This window comes from Mixophyes fleayi, chromosome 4 (genome assembly GCF_038048845.1).
Source record: "Mixophyes fleayi isolate aMixFle1 chromosome 4, aMixFle1.hap1, whole genome shotgun sequence".
NCBI classification, from domain to species: domain Eukaryota; kingdom Metazoa; phylum Chordata; class Amphibia; order Anura; family Limnodynastidae; genus Mixophyes; species Mixophyes fleayi.
Genome location: NC_134405.1, coordinates 47,742,565 through 47,760,586, shown reverse-complemented (window position 1 = coordinate 47,760,586; position 18,022 = coordinate 47,742,565). Strand labels below are relative to the sequence as shown.

Here is an 18,022-nt window from a genome sequence, read left to right as displayed (position 1 = left end):
ATGACACAAATATTATTTTTCACAAAGTCTGCTGCCTTAGCTTTTATGATGGCAATTTGCATATACTCCAGAATGTCATGAAGAGTGATCAAATGAAATGCAATTAATTTCAAAGTCACTCTTTGCCATGACAATGAACTTTATCTCAAAAACAACATTTCCACTGCATTTCAGCCCTGTCACAAAAGGACCAGCTGACATCAGGTCAGTAATTCTCTCATTAACACAGGTGAGAGTGTTGACGAGGACAAGGCTGGAGATCACTCTGTCATGCTGATGGAATAAAAATAACAGACTGGAAACTTTAAAAGGAGGGTGGTGCTTGAAATCATTGTTTTTGCACTGTTAATCGTGGTTAGCTGCAAAGAAATATGTGGAGTCATCATTGCTTTGCACATAAAGGGCTTCTCAGGCAAGGATATTGCTGCTAGTAAGATTGCACATAAATTAACTATTTATCGGATCATCCAGAACTTCAAGGAGAGAGGTTTAATAATTGTGAAGAAGGCTTTAGGGCACCCAAGAGTGTACAGCAAGCCCCAGGACCGTCTCCTAAAGTTGATTCAGCTGCAGGATCAGGGCACCACTAGTTCAGAGCTTGCTCAGGTATCGCAGCAGGCAGATGTGAGTGCATCTGCACGCACAGTGAGGCAAAGACTTTTGGAGGATGGCCTGGTGTCAAGAAGGTGAGAAAAGAAGCCACTTCTATCCAGGAAAAGCATCAGACACCGACTGATATTTGTCAAAAGGTACAGGGATTGGATTGTTTGGGACATCTGGAAAAATGCTTGTCCTGAGAAGGAAAGGTGAGCGCTACCATCAGTCCTGTGTCATGCCAACAGCAAAGCATCCTGAGACCATTCATGTGTGGGGTTGTTTCTCAGCTAAAGGAGTGGGCTCACTCATAATTTTGCCTAAGAACACAACCATAAATAAAGAATGGTACCAAAACATCCTCCAAGAGCAACTTCTTCCAACCATCCAAGAACAGTCTGGTGACAAACACCTTTTCCAGCATGATGGAGCACTTTGGGTCCATGGCCAGGAAACTCCCCAGACCTTAATCCCATTGAGAACTTGTGGTCAATCCTCAAGAGGCGGGTGGAGAAGCAAAAACCCACAAATTCTGACAAACTCCAAGGATTTATTAGGCGAAAATGGGCAGCCATCAGTCAGAATGTGGCCTAGAAATGATTGACAGTATGCCAGGTCGAATTGTAAATGTGTTCAAAAAGAAGTTTCAACACTGCAAATATTGACTCTGCATAAACGTAATATAATTATCAATAAAAGCCTTTGACACTTTTGAAATAATTGTAATTTTACTTCAGTATACCATAACAACATCTGACAAAAAGGTCTAAAAACACTGAAGCAGCAAACTTTGTGATAACCAATACTTGTGTCATTCTCAAAACTTTTGGCTATGACTGTGTTACTTATATAGTATGTTAGATGTCATAGCCTTGTGTGACATGACATTGTGAAAAAAAAGTTCTGCCAATTGCATACACATTCCTAGTTACTCCTCTGGTCAGAACGGCAATGCTGATTATCCAGCTGAATTAGAGTCAAATTTCATCACATAGTAACAATATTATAGAGCTATACAAAACATTTATATATGTATTTTGGATAATGTCTCATTAGCACAGTGTTTTACACCTTTAATAACTAGTTCAATATGTTCACCTTATTCTGTCAAATTTAGTTCAAAGTTCGTATACTTAAGCTATAACTCGGATTGTTATTGATTAATAGTGGTATAAAAGCTATACAAATGATACAAATATGGTTAAACAGTAGACTGGACAATCATACACAATACATCTCTAAAAGACTGTTCTATAATACATCAGTCTATTAAGCTTTCCACAATCATATTTCTGACTTCTTTATTATCGAACTTGGCTACGCTCCAAATATTGGTCTTAAAACAGGTGTAGATTTAGCTGAGGTGTCTGGAAATACTGTAAGATGACACTGGCTTTGTATGATTTGCAGAGCCATAGATCTTGCATTTCTCAGATGATTTTGCAAATCCTGCTGGTCATCAATAGATTTATTGTCTTCACTTGTCCTCATAATAGTGGCAAATAGTTTAATATATTCTCTTCATACTGCTCCTACTGTGGTGTTTAGACAATTTGGGATAGACTTGATGTGTTATCCATTTATACAGAGAAGAGTTCAGGAGAGTTGTTGATTTCTGCTGAGTAATATCATTTCTCCCAGCCCACATTTTTCTCCTCCTTGCTCAGAGTATCTGTCTTCTGTACTTCAGAGACTTCACTCTGCAACAATGTAACAATGTATTATTGGATCTGTTGTACACTGGAACAATATACCAATCCATTATTAAACCAGTGCGACTTAGCAACAATGAATTAGCTTATCTCTGGAACTCTGCAATAGTGTATTGTGGATCTGGCCTACTGCAACAATCTAAAAATAAATGATGAAATCTGGCTGACTGCAACAATGTAACAATATTTAATTGACACTACAGTAGGCCAGTGATGGGTAACAGGACTCCCCACCTCCTTCCTGCTTTTTACCCTCTTGGTCACAACTCTTACTTTCTACTTTATGTCCTGCCAAGCTTCTGAATAAGAGCAGAGGTGGTTGATGAAGCTCAGCAGATCATCTAGTAGAGAATAACTTAACCTTGCATTTCACGTGGTCTCCTGCACAACAATGCAAGGAGATCATGCAACTCCAACAACACATCTGATATTGGGGGAGGAGGGACATGTAGTTGGTACCACAGGATCTTTCTCCATGGGAAATAGTTGTATAATTCCTGCTTACTTCCTTAAAGCAAGTAAAGGATTTTTTAGGCAGGATGTTATTAGTCACTCTGGTTACTTATTATGCAAATTTTTGTGCAAGTACTTTTGGAAAACAAAAAAAATGAAACTCAAGTAAGAATATATACTCCTCAAACTTTCCCAAGCCTAATTATGAGTGTAACAATGTGATATTGGATCTGGGTGATGTTGCATTAATGTAACAGTGGAATAATGTATAGTTGGATTTGGGTAACTGAAACAGTGTAACAATATATTTTTGTAAGTAATAGATTACTGTACATGAGTGGCCCTGGACCAATGTATTATTGGATGTGGGTGACTCAAAAATAATGTAAAAGTGTAAAACTATATTATTAAACCACTCAACACTTGGACCTGGATGACTCTGCAACAATATTATAATAAGATAAAACTAACAATGCTAGACTTACTAATTTAATTGGTACAGTACTGCCCGACACAACCTCAGACTCTGATTTCCTAGAACGGAGCCTGCGGAAGCCTCTACTGTACTCAGCTCTTACCTGTAAGTGTGACAAGAACAAGATTATAATTACAATCAGAGGCCAGGGAGGCTTGGTGGTTGGTCCAATTATTGTACATCACTGGAAAATATGTCAGAGCTGTATAAATAAAGTATAATTTTAACAGAGGTGTAAAGAATTATGTGGCAGAAAACATAATCTTTGTGGGATCAGTGTTATTAAATAACATCATTAAATACATTCCCATTGGCTCCTAATGTTTCTCTTCTCCACTCCCTCTAGAATGTAAGCTCTTACTGGCAGGGTCCTTTTCCTTATGTCTTGTGTTCGCCCACTGTCAGTCTACCCCATCCACACCTTGTCAGGTCCTTTGCTGATATTTGTTTGAGTGCTTTGCTGTTTGTTCACCCTCATGTGCTGTATTTGTGCCCGTTTCTATAATTGTTTGCGTAACCCGTTCTCTAGTTGAACCTGACATTGCTATCTTTTTTAGCATGCTAAACTGTGCTCATGCTTCTGTTCATGCTTATTGTACTCATGTAAGTCATTTTGGAGGATGAATGTCCAATGATACGTAATCAGTGTCTTCCTATAAATAAACGTTGATGATAATGAATATCTTTTTGTGACAATATAGAAAATGTCATTTTTAATTGCACATATTGATCAGGTCAAACATATAGCGCTACAACCTAAGTATGCAATTATTTAACTTAAAGCAAAGATATAATTAAATAAATGGAAGTAAATTATAGAGTAATGCTACAGGCTCTATAATAGGCAGCTGTCTCAGGCAGCAAGTTTTGTTGGAGGAAGTAATTAAGGGGATTATTTTCATAAGCAATTTATAATTAGTTTAATAAATTGCAACTTTCTTAATGGTAAAGTCTACAGAAGTGGTATTTACCTCAGGACATGTATTTGCTAATTCACAGTACATTGTAATATATGTATAAATTCCTATATGCAATATCTATATAAACTGCAAGTTCTGATGTCATTGCTTATAATTAGTGGGTTCTGATGTCATCACTACAGTATTCATTAAGAAATTGTCTTATCCTTTTTGCAATATGTTAAATATTATTCCTCTCTATATCATATATTATTGTATTTTTCATTTAATGACAAAATGGGCTCTATGAATTAATGTACAGTTGCTCCAGCTCTACTCAGCTATCTGGAACAGTGCAGTTCAAGTTATTATGCCTTAAACACAGTATAATGAAAGCTCTTTGTCCCATAACCTGGCGGTTGAGCAGACAATGTACGAGGAAGATGTAGACTCCCTGGAGACTATTGCAGATGGTGAAGATGTAAGACACAACGAGGGATCCACCCCCAAACTGGAAGAGGCCGATAATCCAGGTACAGCCCAGTATGAAGAGCTGAGACAAAGCCTTAAATGTCAGTAGTCTGAGGGTAGAAAAAAAAGTTGATTGATTTTGGCACTTTTACCAGCACAAAGCACAAAAAATGTATCCCAATATTGTTCTCACGATTAATTTAAGCTAGAATGAGGCTAAACCAAGCATTGTGTTTGGTTCTGCAGTGGCAGGAGGTTGGATTTTCATGAGACATTTGCAACTCTTCAGATATTTCTCCCATCCCGCATAACTAGGTGCACTTCTAGGGCCTGAGTCATTAGGGAGAGCAAGCAAAATAAAGGAGTAAGTTTGCTCTTGCACAAACCATGTTACAATGCAAGAGGTGTAAATTAGTTTTATTATTTTGCACATAAAAGTTAAATACTTGCTGCTTTTTAGCACACAAATACTTGATAGCTTATTTTTACACTGAAATATAAAGTTGATCTAGGACATGGCTTACCCCAAATATAAATCTGTCCCCAAAAGTTTAAATTTATCTGCCCCTCCAATGCAACATGGTTATGCCCAGGTGCAAAGTTACTCCTTTGTTATGTTTGCTCTCCTTAATAATTCAGGACCCTAGTATCAAAGTAAGCATGCAATTTAAAATGCACAATGACCCCATGTGTTATAAGGATGGATAACAGATGAGTGGGAGAAGGGGTCAGGGCAGGCGCTACCATTAGGTGAACCTAGCATTTTGCCTAGGGTTCCAATGGTAATGGGCCACATAAAGCACAGACTTAGCGACATACGCCCCCACACGGAACACCAAACATGCAGCTGACATGAAGAAGAAGCATCCAGTAGCTTCTGGCTGCTGCTCCTTTATATCATTGTTACACTGACAGTGTGGCGCTTGGCTAAGTTGTCACAGCCAAGCTCCACACTCACAATCCCACCTGATAAGGAAAGAATCAGCGGGTCTCAGGCCTAATGTGAGATGGGCCACCACTTTTGATGGGAGGGGGGCATTGTCTTGGGTGTCCGCAGGCTGGCGATAATCCTGTGTGGGATCCATCGACCACTCACTAAGCTCTGGCAACTGGCAGGTTTGAGAGTTACATAGAGACAAAGTTCTGGGTGTAGGTTGTAGGTTTTGGTAAGTTAGAATCAGAACAAGGGGTGCACATATAGTTTGTTTAAAGAAACCATTTAATATCATGTGCATTTCTGGAACTTGTTACAAGGGATTACAAACCAAATTCTATGGATTATATTGAAATGAGAAGCCACCTAGGAGTGACTTGTATAATAGCACTCAACCCGTGGTTTTACTTGACTACTTTTTGATTCTGATCCAGTGTAGCGCTGCCTTTTAGACTCACCGGGTATGTTTTAGAGTGGACACATTTGAGTTTAGAGATGCCAACTTCTTCTTGAGTAGCCAGAATGTGAGGAGCAAGAGTATGGCATTAATCTGCAAAGAAAGAGTGAGGTCAGAGAGAGTATAAGAGGCAGGCAGATAGTGTGAGAACGAGTCTAGAATTATATACTCACAATGATAAATACACACACTGGACCAATGAAACTCCAGATAAGATTGAGAGCCAGCCAACAACTGAAAGATTTAGAGAAGATATACAGTGCTATCTGTCATTGTAATGTCTATCACTCAGTTATCTGTTACTATATGTCAAATATCTATTATTAATAAACCTATGATTTAAAAAAAACAACACACAATTGTTAAAAACAAATCTCAGCTTGGTTAAACATTACAGAAAGGGAGAATTTCAGAAATGGTAACAGAAGGTGAAAGGGAGAATCCCAGGAAGGGAAATCAGTGAAGAGAGGGAGATTCCTTGGTAGAACAATCAGTTGAGAGTGTGAAAATAATTTAAGGGAAATCAGTTAGAAGAGGAATGGAAATCAATGGAAAGTGAGAGAATCTCAGGAAAGGAAATCCATGGAGAGTAAGATAATCTCAGGAAGGAAAATCAGGTGGGCCCAGTATATTAACAGGAGAACCAGCAGATCCAGATACTGTCCACCTGGGGTAGCTAACTGGGGGATGCATCTGCAGTTCAGTCTCTTGCAGTCCTTACCGACCAGCTACCCAAAATCTTCTCAGTCAAAGTCTACTTGTGATCCCCAATTGTCCCAAAATTTTGCAAGTGGGGAGAGATCTAGTCCTTCATGGTTTGCAGCCTTTACCCCGCGGGACATTTATTGATGGGTCCTTAGCAATATCACAGAGCTCTAACAGTTTACTGCCACATTACAACCCAAAAAGGGTCCAAGACAGAGCCATTGCATCATAGCCCATGTCAGAAACCCTTAAGGAAGCCCACTTACCAGGGCCCCAGAATGAGGATAAGGGACCTGCCATTGCCCCTGGCTAGAGGTAGCCCAAGAAAACAAGCATGTCCAAACTGTGACAAATCCCCAAGCTTAGTTCAACTAGTTCACAAAGGCAAGCTCAACGAACTGGCAGCAAGTGAATTGCAGGAAACAGTCTATATAGGCCTTGGAGTTTAACAAATGAGTATCAGGTGCTCACAGTTCATTAAGAGTAATTGGTTGTTAATTGATGTGTCCAGTCTAATGCTGCTCTAGTTCAATGGTAACATAATCCTGCTGAAAGTTGTTGAGTGAACCTATAGTTTACTGCATAGAGGCTGCACTGCTGTAACCCAGAGTTCACAGTTCGGATCCAGCAGTACCAGTTTCTTTACGATAATTGGTGGTGTCCAGTGGCATGAAGAACACTGCGTCTGCTGCAGCATAGCCGTGCTAGAGAAGAGGCATGACCCCTGCATGCTAACAGTGAGGCTCTCAGGGCATATCAAAGGGCACAACAGGATGAATCAGGTACTATATCTGTACAGGACCTGATACTTGTGCTCCACAAACTGCCCCCGTTGAGCACATGCTGCTGGAGACCATGGACAAGGAGGAGAAATGTCCCATAGATTGTAAGCTTGCGAGCAGGACCTTCTCACCTCTTTGTCGATTGTAAAGTGCTATGGAATCTGCTAGCGCTATATAAATAAATGTCGATTATGATGATGATTTAATGGGGAATTTGGGGACCATTACTTAAGGACAACCTCGCCTGGATCCACTTCTCTTATAAGAGAACTTTAGCCTATTATTCCTTTTAGCCATTTCTTTCATCTCCCCAGGTTATGCCCAATGCAATGGGATAGTTTAATTTGATGTTAGATGTATTTTAGGCTCTTTCTATGCTCATTCCAAGACATTTTGAAACCCTCTAAGGAAGGGGAGGAATCCTGTCAGCACACACTTTCTTGGGCCAGCGCTTCCCAAAACATTTGACCAACAGAAGCCCCTTGGCCTGAACTGCTGAAAGCTTTTGTAGAACATTGGCTTAGCAATCTAGAGTGGGGCCACAAGAAGCTGTTTGACGACTTACAAAGGACTACCTGACATTCTCCAGTGTTTTGGGGGTATATGCTGTTTAGACTGCCAGTGACATTTCAGAGTTCAAGCCAGTATTGCACTCTGTCTATTATTCTCTTTTTTTTTGTGTGTGATTTATATGAGCCATGTATTCCAGTTAATTTATTATTAGTCAGATGTGACTATCTGTGGTACTAAATAAATATAATAAATATCTTTCACCTTATTGCTTGGACTGAGGTCCCCACCTTCGCAATGGTACATCCTCACCGAAAATCACCACAGAAAACGAATTTGTGTTGAAAGGAAGAATGTCAGTCAGGGAAATTAAGGAAAAGATGGAGAATCTCAGTAAGGGTAACTTGTGGAGCAATGTATAATCTCCGGAATAGTTATCAGCAGAGAGAGGAAGAATCCGAGGAAAGGTAATCAAGGTTGAGAATGAAATCAGTAGAAGAATTTTAGAAAGTGTAATCAGTAAATAAAGGGATAGTCTCAGGAACTGTAATCACTGGTGAAAGGGAGAGTCTCAGGAAAGGTAATTAGTGGATAGAGGGAGAATCTGAGAAAAAGTAATCAGTCGTAGGATATTAGAAAGTGTAAGCAGTACAGAATGGGATATTTCAAGAAGGGTAATCAGTGGAGAAAGTGGGAATCTCAGGAAAGGAAATCAGTAGAAAGAAGGAGACTCTTAGGAAGGGTACTTGGTTGAGAAAAGTAGAACCATGGGCAGCTTGAACAGTGAGGAAGTATCACTGGGAAGGTAATCAGTGGAGAGAGGAGCACTGAGAGTTAGAAATACCAGGAAGTGTAATCTGTATACACAAATACATGCATTTCATTGCAATAAAGCTTGGTACATGTTAATACTCACTATTTGTCATTCCGGTATCCATCTGAACGAATTGCTGCTGAGATGGCGACTATGATGAGAGGAATACCAAACCCAAGCAGACAGACATATGGGAAGTGAGACCGTTGAGATGTCATGTAATTCATAGCACGCAGGTTTCGGACAGTCATGAAGAGCAGGATGCTCTCGATAGACATCCAGCAGAAGGCACAGAGGAAGAAGAAGTGCAGACTGCCTGCAATCACAGAGCAGAGGACCTGAGAAACAGACAGTAAGACAAAGACTCTGAACACAAGTTATAGGAAGTCATGCACTGCTAAATTATAGAGGTAGATATCATGGCAGCTCTATGAAAGAAACCAGTAAACAAACTTTATTGTCTATTGATAGGTGTTCAAGAATATTACTAATATTCTGTGTAACCCCCTGTCACTGTGTGTAGTGTGGGGTGCAAAGGGTACACAGTGCACCTCCTTCTCAAGCCCTGGCTAGCTGATGGGCATGGGTGTAAATGATCAGGGGGTCCCTGCACATGCAGGTGTTTCTTTGTAGTTAGTGGGACACAGGTAATGTCACTTTGGTGCAGTGTAATAGAAGTCACAATAATTTGGGCGCCAGACCATCTCTATAACAAACTCAACTCTTTATTTACACTCTTCCTCCAGCACGATAATCATAATGGTTGCAGCAATAAAGAAATATATGTACAGCTCCTTACTCTCTCCAGCACAGTTCTTAATGAGCAGTACGAATATGGTTGCAAATATATCTCATTACTCCTCCTGCACAGTTCTTAATGTTATCCAGATGTTATATAACATAAATCATTGGTCTCTCTTACACTCCATACTTACTGCAGATACCCTTTCTGCAGGGGCACATGCATGGATGCTAATAGGCAGGCAGCCTCTCCTCCATGCAGCTCTGACACACTCTGTGTACCTCTCAACTGCAGCTCACCCCTCCTCTGCGGGGATGATGTCTCCTGTGCTCTGACACGTCACTCTGTGTACTCTCAGCCTCAGGATCTGACACTACAGCTACCAGGCCTCTTGTAGCAGCCCTCACTCCAGGGCCTCTTCCATGCGAAGTGTCCCCCTCTCTCTTGGGTTCTCTATAGTGGCATGGAGTTCTCCCCCTCATCCAGGGCACACATTCCTTGCCCTGGCTCAGTCACCATGCTCAGACTTCCAGGGAATGCTGGGGGAGCCTGGGAGCTTCCACCCCAGGTCCCCAGCTACAACTCTCCTCTTGTGTCTCCCTTCTCAGTTCCTATCCCCCTTAATGACAGCCCCTCCTTCCTCTCACTTAGTCTCACAGGCTGGGCTGGGTTATCACCATGGTAACCAGTTTATGTAACTTTTCAGAAACTTCTATCTTACCCTCTAGGTGACCCCTCCTCTATTCACTGAGGTAAAGGTTTAACTAAAACACCACTAGGGGGGTGTTACATTCTCCCCCGATTAGCTGGGCACCCTAAACTACACCTAATGGGGCTGCCTAGCTAATCTCACTCACACCTAACTCACATATGACCACACACATGTAAACTTTTCTACATCACTATTGCATGAAAAATCACAGTATAAAGTGAATACATACATAGCAATACAATGGCAGTATCAATATAAAACACATTTCACATTGCATACCCCACAACACCCCCAATGGATGTAAACATGTGAGTCACAGGTGTCCTGTTTTCTTTCAATGTACATTTAAATATGGCTTTATGCCAAAGCAATGTAGCACCTGCCCATGTCTCCCCCCTCCTGGGTCAAAAAGAGACAGGTGGCTCTCGTGGGCCCCTCCCAACAAATACATCTCAGCAATATATGCAGGGGTGGCTTTTGACCAGCGGGGTTGTCTTCCCCCCCTTTCTCTCCAACGTGGACGATCTGCCTTTCTTTGCTCCCCCTAATCCTCCGGAAGGGCAATATACAGACGTCACTTGCACAGCCTGCCTCTCTTTGCTTCCCCAAATCCTCAGGAAAGGCAATATACAGACTGCATTGTAATTGCACCTCACATGTTGAACCTTTTCTTCTTTTGCTTCCCACTCAGCTGGGATAAGTGGCACTACAAGTCTCAGCAACAAGCACACTGCTGCTCCATATACTGTCCTGGACAGAACTACTCAGCAAACAACTTGCTTTACCTCCTCATTACCCTTGGTCTCTGTTGGGCACCTAGAGACGGTCAGACATGGTGTCCCAAGGGTGTTTCTCCGGCTGGGCACACTGCTCTCAGTTCCTGTGTCCTGCAAGCACTTTCTCCATCTGTTGTGCTCGAGCCCCACGTTGGGCACCATTATGTAACCCCCTGTCACTGTGTGTAGTGTGGGGTGCAAAGGGTACACAGTGCACCTCCTTCTCAAGCCCTGGCTAGCTGATGGGCATGGGTGTAAATGATCAGGGGGTCCCTGCACATGCAGGTGTTTCTTTGTAGTTAGTGGGACACAGGTAATGTCACTTTGGTGCAGTGTAATAGAAGTCACAATAATTTGGGCGCCAGACCATCTCTATAACAAACTCAACTCTTTATTTACACTCTTCCTCCAGCACGATAATCATAATGGTTGCAGCAATAAAGAAATATATGTACAGCTCCTTACTCTCTCCAGCACAGTTCTTAATGAGCAGTACGAATATGGTTGCAAATATATCTCATTACTCCTCCTGCACAGTTCTTAATGTTATCCAGATGTTATGTAACATAAATCATTGGTCTCTCTTACACTCCATACTTACTGCAGATACCCTTTCTGCAGGGGCACATGCATGGATGCTAATAGGCAGGCAGCCTCTCCTCCATGCAGCTCTGACACACTCTGTGTACCTCTCAACTGCAGCTCACCCCTCCTCTGCGGGGATGATGTCTCCTGTGCTCTGACACGTCACTCTGTGTACTCTCAGCCTCAGGATCTGACACTACAGCTACCAGGCCTCTTGTAGCAGCCCTCACTCCAGGGCCTCTTCCATGCGAAGTGTCCCCCTCTCTCTTGGGTTCTCTATAGTGGCATGGAGTTCTCCCCCTCATCCAGGGCACACATTCCTTGCCCTGGCTCAGTCACCATGCTCAGACTTCCAGGGAATGCTGGGGGAGCCTGGGAGCTTCCACCCCAGGTCCCCAGCTACAACTCTCCTCTTGTGTCTCCCTTCTCAGTTCCTATCCCCCCTTAATGACAGCCCCTCCTTCCTCTCACTTAGTCTCACAGGCTGGGCTGGGTTATCACCATGGTAACCAGTTTATGTAACTTTTCAGAAACTTCTATCTTACCCTCTAGGTGACCCCTCCTCTATTCACTGAGGTAAAGGTTTAACTAAAACACCACTAGGGGGGTGTTACATCTGTTAATACATTTTACTGGTTGACCATTTTGCACATGAACATTTAAAGAATTCCATCTGTTCCAATATCCTACCACTGATAATTTGCAAGGATACATACAATTTTAAATTTGGTAAATCAATAAATACTATACTGATTTTTGCTTGGGTAATTCAGTCAGTATTGATAATTTCTCAGTCTCCAAACTAATGTGTCAATGAACAGGAACAATTTTGCAAGATTACAAATAATTAAATATTAAATTATTTTTATCTTGCATTGTTAGAAATTAGTTTAGTAACTTGCCTTTTTTTCGTTTGTATCTATACAAGCAGAAACAGGGGCATGACTTCACACAATTCCATTTGCACTATGGGTTGAAGGTCTTTACTATGTTCAATAATTTTAGGACTGTAGAGGAAATATATTTGTTTCATTCTGCCAGGAACAGATGGACTGTGTGCAAATATGTTTAGATTGTGATGCTGCTTGGACCATGTATCTGGATATACCGTAAGCGTGCTGCTACCCTTCTAAGGATAGTAGCGGAAAGATATTTACACTGAGGTGGGGGCTACCCTTGCATAATAAGGTCAGTGACAGTGCAGAGATCTCTTGAATATTGATGAGGGAGGTAATAGAGATCAGAGAATTAAGTGTATAATCTTCTCTCAATATCATCTATATTTTGAGTTTCTATTGCAAAAACCTACAGATTATTTTGCTGCTATATGACAACCCTATTAGTGGTACATTCCAAAAATAGGTTAAAGAATAATAGAAGAGACATTTACCGTATTCGAGGTCTGACGTAGACCGAACAGAACCAGAAGTTGTCCCAGGAAGAGACATCCACAGAGAACTATCAGGACAGAGGTGTGAGCACTCCTTAGAGAGCGGCATAGGGTAAATGTGAGGAGAGAGAGACACAGGCAGACAAGAGACACAGTGAGGCCAATGCGAGAGATCACTTCTAAGCCAACATCCACCTGTAGATGAGAGAAAGTTTCAATCACAAAGGCAATGGCGACTGGATGGTGCTGTGAATTTACACATAGACAGATATTCAAGTGGCATTTAAAAGTGACACCATTTTAAATTGCCGGGCTGTCCTCGCATCGGAAATATCCTGAGTCTGTGTAAATGTCACTGTTTTTAACATATCACTCTCTTTACATTCGGATTATGTATGGCGCTGTATACACTGTCGGTGTTTACAGCGATGCTAAGGTGGCTACCACAGTTTAAGAAATCTTGATGGATGCAACACTTATCCTGTAGCTAAGGATCATTGTGGAGTGACCATACATATAACTGAATTAGAAGAATTTACCTACAAATATAACTTCTGACTCGTCACATTATTTTATCCATGAGAAAATGCCAACTGAGCAATTACAATTGTTTTCAGCAAAAGCCAAAGCCCTTATCTGAGAGGCAGCTCAGAGTTGAAGGGCAACGACTCAAGTGCCACACCTAAAATGCCTCAACTTATACTTTTTACCAAAATAGGATATACTTGCAGCACACTAAATGTAAGCTCAGTGTATGACTTCTTATTAGGATGTTCTTTAGAGAAAAATAAGTCCATACAAGATATAAGATGAATTTGGTCTGCAGCTGTTTTCATCACATGACGTTTTCTGTGATCCGTAAGCTAAAGAAAATGCATTTTGTCATGTACATATTTTCAAACAGTGGCTGCTATTAATATATATATATATATATATATATATATATATATATATAGTACACATATATACACATACAGTCAAGTCCATAAATATTGGGACATCGGGACAATTCTCTTATTTTGGGCTCTATACACCACCACAATGGATTTGAAATGAAACAAACAAGATGTGCTTTAACTGCAGACTTTCAGCTTTAATTTGAGGGAATTTACATCCAAATCAGGTGAACAGTGTAGGAATTACAATGGTTTCTATATGTGCCTCCCACTTTTTAAGGGACCAAAAGTAATGGGACAAACTAAACAATCCTACATCAAATTCACTTTTTAATACTTTGTTGCAAATCCTTTGCAGTCAATTACAGCCTGAAGTCTGGAACACATAGACATCACCAGTCGCTGGGTTTTATCCCTGGTGATGCTCTGCCAGGCCTCTACTGCAAATGTCTTCAGTTCCTGCTTTTTCTTGTTGCATTTTCCCTTCAGTTATGTCTTCATCAAGTGAAATACATGCTCAATCGGATTCAGGTCAGGTGATTGACTTGGCCATTGCATAACATTCCACTTGTTAGCCTTAAATAACTCTTTGGTTGTTCTTGCAGTATGCTTCGGGTCATTGTCCATCTGCACTGTGAAGCCCCGTCCAATGAGTTCTGAAGCATTTGATTGGATATGAGCAGATAATAATGAAACACTTCAGAATTCATCCTGCTGCTTTTGTCAGCAGTCACATCATCAATAAATACAAGGGAACCAGTTCCATTGGCAGCCATACATGCCCACGCCATGACACTACCACCACCATGCTTCACTGATGAGGTGGTATGTTTTGGATCATGAGCAGTTCCTTTCCTTCTCCATACTTTTCTCTTCCCATCACTCTGGTACAAGCTGATCTTTGTCTCATCTGTCCATAGGATGTTGTTCCAGAACTGTAATGGCTTTTTTAGATGTTGTTTGCCAAACTCTAATCTGGTCTTCCTGTTTTTGTGGTTCACAAATGGTTTACATCTTGGGGCGAACCCTCTATATTCACTCTTGTGAAGTCTTCTCTTGATTGTTGACTTTCACACATATCCACCTACCTTCCAGATAGTGTTCTTGATTTGGCCAACTGTTGTAAAGGGGTTTTTCTTCACCAGGGAAAAAATTCTTCTGTCATCCACCACATTTGTTTTCCGTGGTCTTCCGGGTCTTTTGGTGTTGCTGAGCTCTCTGGAACATTCTTAAAAAGAAAGAACAAACCGAACAGTTGATTTGGCCACACCTAATGTTTTTGCTATCTCTCTGATGGGTTTGTTTTGATTTTTCAGCTTAATGATTGCTTGCTTCACTGACAGTGACAGCTCTTTGGATCTCCTATTGAGAGTCGACAGCAGCAGATTCCAAATGCAAATGTCACACCTAGAATCAACTCCAGACCTTTTACCTGCTTAATTGATGATGAAATAATGAGGGAATAGCCCACACATGTCCATGAAATAGCTTTTGAGTCGATTGTCCCATTAGTTTTGGTCCCTTAAAAAGTGGGAGGCACATATAGAAACCGTTGTAATGCCCAAAATATGAGAATTGTGTCGATGTCCCAATATTTATGGACTTGACTAATATATATATATATATATATATATATATATATATATACACATATATACACCCTCCTAAGGAAGTCTCTAATGAGATGAAACGCGTTGAGACTAATTGCTGACTGTCATTTGATGCTGTTGTCGCTTTCACTGGTTATACCAAATCTGCTGTTATTTTTTCAACTGAATGTGAGTGCTACTATTTTTTATTGTAATAAATTTATATGTTCATAATTCACTATATGGACTATTATTCTTTATATATATACTATCTGTGGAACCCTTGAGAAAACTCATGCAGGAGCCTGATGGTGATATTCAGTTACAGATAAGCAAATATATTATCTTTCTCTGGTACGTGTAACCACAATTGGTGTGTTATAAGCACGAATTTCTGTGTGTTTAATTCACTGGTGTTTGCTGACATGGTGATCAGTTAATTATAGAACTTGGTGACCTAGTGGTTCTAAATGATACTACACTATTATCAATTTCCATGTATTTTTCATATGCTGTGAGATCCAGAAGGAAGATTCCGTATATCAACATGATGTCTGCATGTTATGAGCTCTGATCAAGCTTTTATCTGGTGCGCATATTACCACACAGAATCATCTTGCTTTATTTTAATAATAGTAGTACACTATGAGGCGTCTTGTTGTTTCCTTGTCCTAGATCTACTGCTTGTCCGGATTGACCATCTGATTATTTGAAACTGGGCCGCCGCTTGAAAATAGGCTCATGTGTAACTCCACCTATATCATTCACACTGCTGTCATTTGGACATATGTTGGACAATCTAATGATCTGATATTGATTGAACTTCTTTCACCAATTGTTGCTATATATATATATATATATATATATATAATGTATATATATATTTGATATAGTTGCAACTTATGGTTATAAAAACTAAACATGGTATTTTCCATTCAAGTTATTTTTACAATTCCATCCTCTGAATGTAGGTTATGCAGACATGAGTGAGTGAAATATACCAGAAAACCATCCACCTATTCAAGAAAACCATGAAGTAATGAAACCATGTCCTAATCCAGCCAGTCAAACCATCCACCATCACCAGCATGGGACATTCAAGTCTCTTATTATTGATGGAGATGGCCATCAATAATTTTCTTGGGTTCATCAGTGTTGTTGGTAAACAGTGCATAGCATTGACCTCCAAACTTTGCATTTAATGATTCACAATATGGCAGTACGGTGGCTTAGTGTTAGCACTTCTGTCTCATAGCACTGGGGTCATGAGTTTGAATCCCAACCATGGCCTTATCTGTGTGGAGCTTGTATGTTCTCCATGTGTTTGCATGGTATGTTAATTGGATGCTATTAAATTGACCCTAGTCTGTGTGTGTGTTAAGGAATTTAGACTGTAAGCTCTGTTGGGGCAGGGACATATGTGTGTGAGTTCTCTGTAGAGTGCTGTGGAATTAGTGGCGCTGTATAAATAAATGATGATGATGAATATCCTCCTGATTGTACAGTCAGGTAATCTAGATTCATGTGTTGTGTTGCAAGATTTCTTTCTTTATCATTTTTAATTATATTTTCCAAGTTCACTTGCAGGTTGATGCGTGCATCCACAAGTCCTTTTCTGCAACTTTCACAGAAGTGTCAGTGGTGAGCAACACTTGCCATGGCCCTTCCCAGAAATCTGTGGTAACTAGAAATGCTCACTGACCCCCGTGTTTTGGTTTTGGTTTTGTTTGGCTTTGTTAAAAATTCCATTTTTTTTGGGCTAAAATAACATAATTTAGTGCTCCACCTGTTTCTTGGATAAGTGAGGTAATTCTACAGCTAATAAATGTCAACGAGCGCTGACTTCCCCGGGATGTGTGCTTTTATCAGACACACACCAATCCAGGGTGCCAGACAACGCACTAAAAAGAACTATTGAAATTCATAACAAAAAAGGCAGTTGGGTGTCTATCTGTATTTTACACCCTACTCTTATAGTTAAATTGAAAAAAAAAAATCAGCCTGTAAAGACTGGATGATCAATCGAAATGGCCAAAGCAGATGTTCTGTTTGGATCTAGATTATTCCCAGACATTAAAATTGAAATAGAAAAAGAAGCAGCCTGCAAAGACTAACAATAAAATAGAAATGCCCAAAGCAGCTTTTCTGTTTGGGTCTAGATTATTCCCAGACATTAAAATTGAAATAGAAAAAGAAGCAGTCTGCAAAGACTGTACAATAAAATAGAAATGACCAAAGCAGATGTTCTGTTTGGGTGTATATTAGTGCAAATTATGAAAAATACTGTTTAATCTGTGCTAGGCGCTCCTTAATTTTACAGCTACACACACCAATCCAGGGTGCCAGGCAATGGCCTAAAAAGAGCTATTGAAATTCATAGCAAAAAAGGCAGTTTGGTGTATGTCTGTAATTTACATCCTACATTTATAGTTAAATAGAGAAAGAAGAAGCCTGCAAAGACTGTAACATAAATAGAAATGTGCAGAGCATCTTTTCTGTTTGGGTCTAGATTACACCCTAACCTTA

At 40.4% G+C, this 18,022-nt stretch overlaps 1 protein-coding gene across 3 annotated transcripts in view; it reads right to left on the bottom strand.

Moving 5' to 3' along the window:
• Positions 1–381: 381 nt before the first annotated feature.
• The window catches only part of LOC142151347 (adhesion G protein-coupled receptor E3-like), a 125,144-nt gene continuing 107,503 nt past the window's right edge, over positions 382–18,022 (bottom strand). For 2 of the 3 annotated variants that reach the window (XM_075206886.1, XM_075206887.1), the window contains 7 exons: positions 13,012–13,206; positions 8,909–9,144; positions 6,169–6,229; positions 5,997–6,088; positions 4,546–4,714; positions 3,245–3,337; positions 382–2,294 (listed from right to left, as the gene is read on the bottom strand). In XM_075206886.1, the coding sequence (XP_075062987.1) occupies positions 2,223–2,294; positions 3,245–3,337; positions 4,546–4,714; positions 5,997–6,088; positions 6,169–6,229; positions 8,909–9,144; positions 13,012–13,206 (918 nt within the window). In that variant the 3' untranslated portion in view covers positions 382–2,222. Of the gene's footprint in view, positions 2,295–3,244; positions 3,338–4,545; positions 4,715–5,996; positions 6,089–6,168; positions 6,230–8,908; positions 9,145–13,011; positions 13,207–18,022 lie in introns of those variants that run through there. The other variant, XM_075206888.1, reaches the window with a different exon arrangement.